This window comes from Passer montanus, unplaced genomic scaffold (assembly GCF_014805655.1).
Source record: "Passer montanus isolate IOZ18808 unplaced genomic scaffold, ASM1480565v1 scaffold796, whole genome shotgun sequence".
Lineage (NCBI taxonomy): Eukaryota > Metazoa > Chordata > Aves > Passeriformes > Passeridae > Passer > Passer montanus.
In genome coordinates, this window is record NW_024373212.1 from 2669 (window position 1) to 5261 (window position 2593).

At 61.3% G+C, this 2593-nt stretch overlaps 1 protein-coding gene across 1 annotated transcript in view; it reads left to right on the plus strand.

The window, feature by feature from the left end:
• The first annotated feature begins 1144 nt into the window (after positions 1-1144).
• The window catches only part of LOC120512862 (protein CutA-like), a 5093-nt gene continuing 3644 nt past the window's right edge, over positions 1145-2593 (plus strand). Inside the window, exon 1 of the mRNA XM_039731621.1 lies at positions 1145-1460. Within this exon, the coding sequence (XP_039587555.1) occupies positions 1288-1460 (173 nt within the window). The 5' untranslated portion in view covers positions 1145-1287. The remainder of the gene's footprint in view (positions 1461-2593) is intronic.

Here is a 2593-nt window from a genome sequence, read left to right on the forward strand (position 1 = left end):
GTGTGGGGCCCCTGTGGCGAGGGGGGGGGGGGGGGGTATCGCGATATGGGGGGGATATCGCGATATGGGGGTGATATCGGGGGGATATCGTGACGTGGGACGGGGATATCGCGATATTGGGGGGGATATCGCGACGGGGGCGGGCGGTGTCGCAGCCGGGCTTTTTGGGAGGGCGGCCGTCGCGACAGGGATATCGCGACAGGGCCGGTGTCGGACAGGGATATCGCGACACGCCGGGTTATCGTGACGCAGTTATCGTGACAGGGATGGGTCTCTGTCGCGATAGGCTGATGGAATGACAGGCCGCTATCGCGACAGGCCGGTGTCGCGACAGGCCGATATCGTGACAGGCCATATCGCAGCAGGCTGCTATCGCGACAGGCCAGCACTGCGACAGCCCGTATCGCCAATATCGTGACAGGCGATGTCGTGACAGGCCGGTGTCACTGCTATCGCGACAGGCTGGTATCGTGACAGGCTGGTATCCCTGCTATCCCGACAGGCCGGTGTCACGACGGGCAATATTGAGACAGGCCGATATTGTGACAGGCTCCTATCGCGACAGGCTGCTATCACCAGTGTCACGACAGGCTGGTATTGCGACAGGCCGATATCGCAGCAGGCTCCTATCACGACAGGCTGATATCGCTGCTGTCGCGACAGGCTGCTATTGCAGCAGGTTGCTATCGTGACAGGCTGATATTGCGACAGGCTGGTATCGTGACAGGCTGTATTGGCAGTATCGTGACAGGCTGATATTGTGACAGGCTGCTATCGCTGCTATCGCGACAGGCTGATATTGCAGCAGGTTGCTATCGCAGCAGGCTGCTATCGTGACAGGCTGGTGTTGTGACAGGCCCTATCGCGACAGGCAGTATCGTGACAGGCTGCATTGGCAGTATCGCGACAGGCCGATATCGCTGCTATTGCGACAGGCTGATATTGTGACAGGCTGCTGTCGCTGGTGTCACGACAGGCTGTATCACGACAGGCCCTATCGCGACAGGCCGTATCGCGACAGGACGATATCGTTGCTATCGCGACAGGCTGATATTGCAGCAGGTTGCTATCGCAACAGGTTGCTATCGCAACAGGCTGCTATCGCGATAGGCCGTATCGCGACAGGCCGGTATTGCAGCAGGCTGATATCGTGACAGGCCCTATCGCGACAGGCCGTGTCGCCGCTATCGCGACAGCCGCTCCCTCTCCCTCCCTGCCCAGGCGCTGTCGCTGCTGCTGCTGCCGGGGCTGGGCCGGAGGGTGACAACCACGGCCACCGCGGCCACCATGGAGGGGACAGCGGGGACAGCGGGGACAGCCCCGGGGACAGCGGGGGACACGTGCGGCAGCGCTGGGAACGGCACCGGGGACAGCAGCGGGGACAGCGCGGGTGACACCGGGGACGTCTCGGCCGCCTTCGTCACCTGCCCCAACCTCAGCGTGGCCACCGAGCTGGCCAGGTGACACTGGGGACACTGGGGACACTGGGGACACTGGGGACACCGAGCTGGGCAGGTGACACTGGGGACACTGGGGACACTGAGGGGACACCGAGCTGGGCAGGTGACACTGGGGACACTGGGGACACTGGGGACACCGAGCTGGGCAGGTGACACTGGGGACACTGGGGACACTGCTGGGGACATTGGGGACAATGGGGACACTGGGGACAGTGGGGACATTGGGGACACTGGGGACATCGCCAGGATGGACAGCGCGGGGACGCTGCAGGTGACACTGGGGACACTGCTGGGGACATTGGGGACACCCCTGGGGACATTGGGGACATTGGGGACATCGCCCGGATGGACAGCGCGAGGACGCTGCAGGTGACACCCCTGGGGACACTGGGGACACCCCTGGGGACACCGGGGACACCGGGGACACCCCTGGGGACATTGGGGACACTTCCTGCCCTTGGGGACAGAGTTTGGGGACACTGTCCTGCCTTTGGCGCCAGTCCCCGCTCGTGTCCCACTGTCCCCAGACTGTGTCCCCAGAGGTGACAATGACAGTGACACTGACAGTGACAATGACACTGACACTGACAGTGACAATGACACTGACACTGACAGTGACAATGACACTGACAGTGACAATGACAATGACAATGTCCCTGTGTGTCCCCAGGCGCTGAAGGTGACAGTGACAATGTCCCTGTGTCCCCAGGGTGACAATGACAGTGACAATGTCCCCTGTGTGTCCCCAGGCGCTGAAGGTGACAATGACGAAGGCCCCCGGCAGTTTCCGCGCGCAGGGCTGGCTGTCCCCAGGGTGACAGTGACACTGACAGTGACACTGACAATGACAATGTCCCCTGTGTGTCCCCAGGCGCTGAAGGTGACAATGACAATGACAATCTCTGTGTCCCCAGGCGCTGAAGGTGACAATGACAATGACACTGACAGTGACAATGACAATGTCCCCTGTGTGTCCCCAGGCGCTGAAGGTGACAATGACAGTGACACTGATACTGACAGTGACACTGACAATGTCCCCTGTGTGTCCCCAGGCGCTGAAGGTGACAATGACAATGACACTGACAGTGACACTGACAATGTCCCCTGTGTGTCCCCAGGCGCTGAAGGTGACA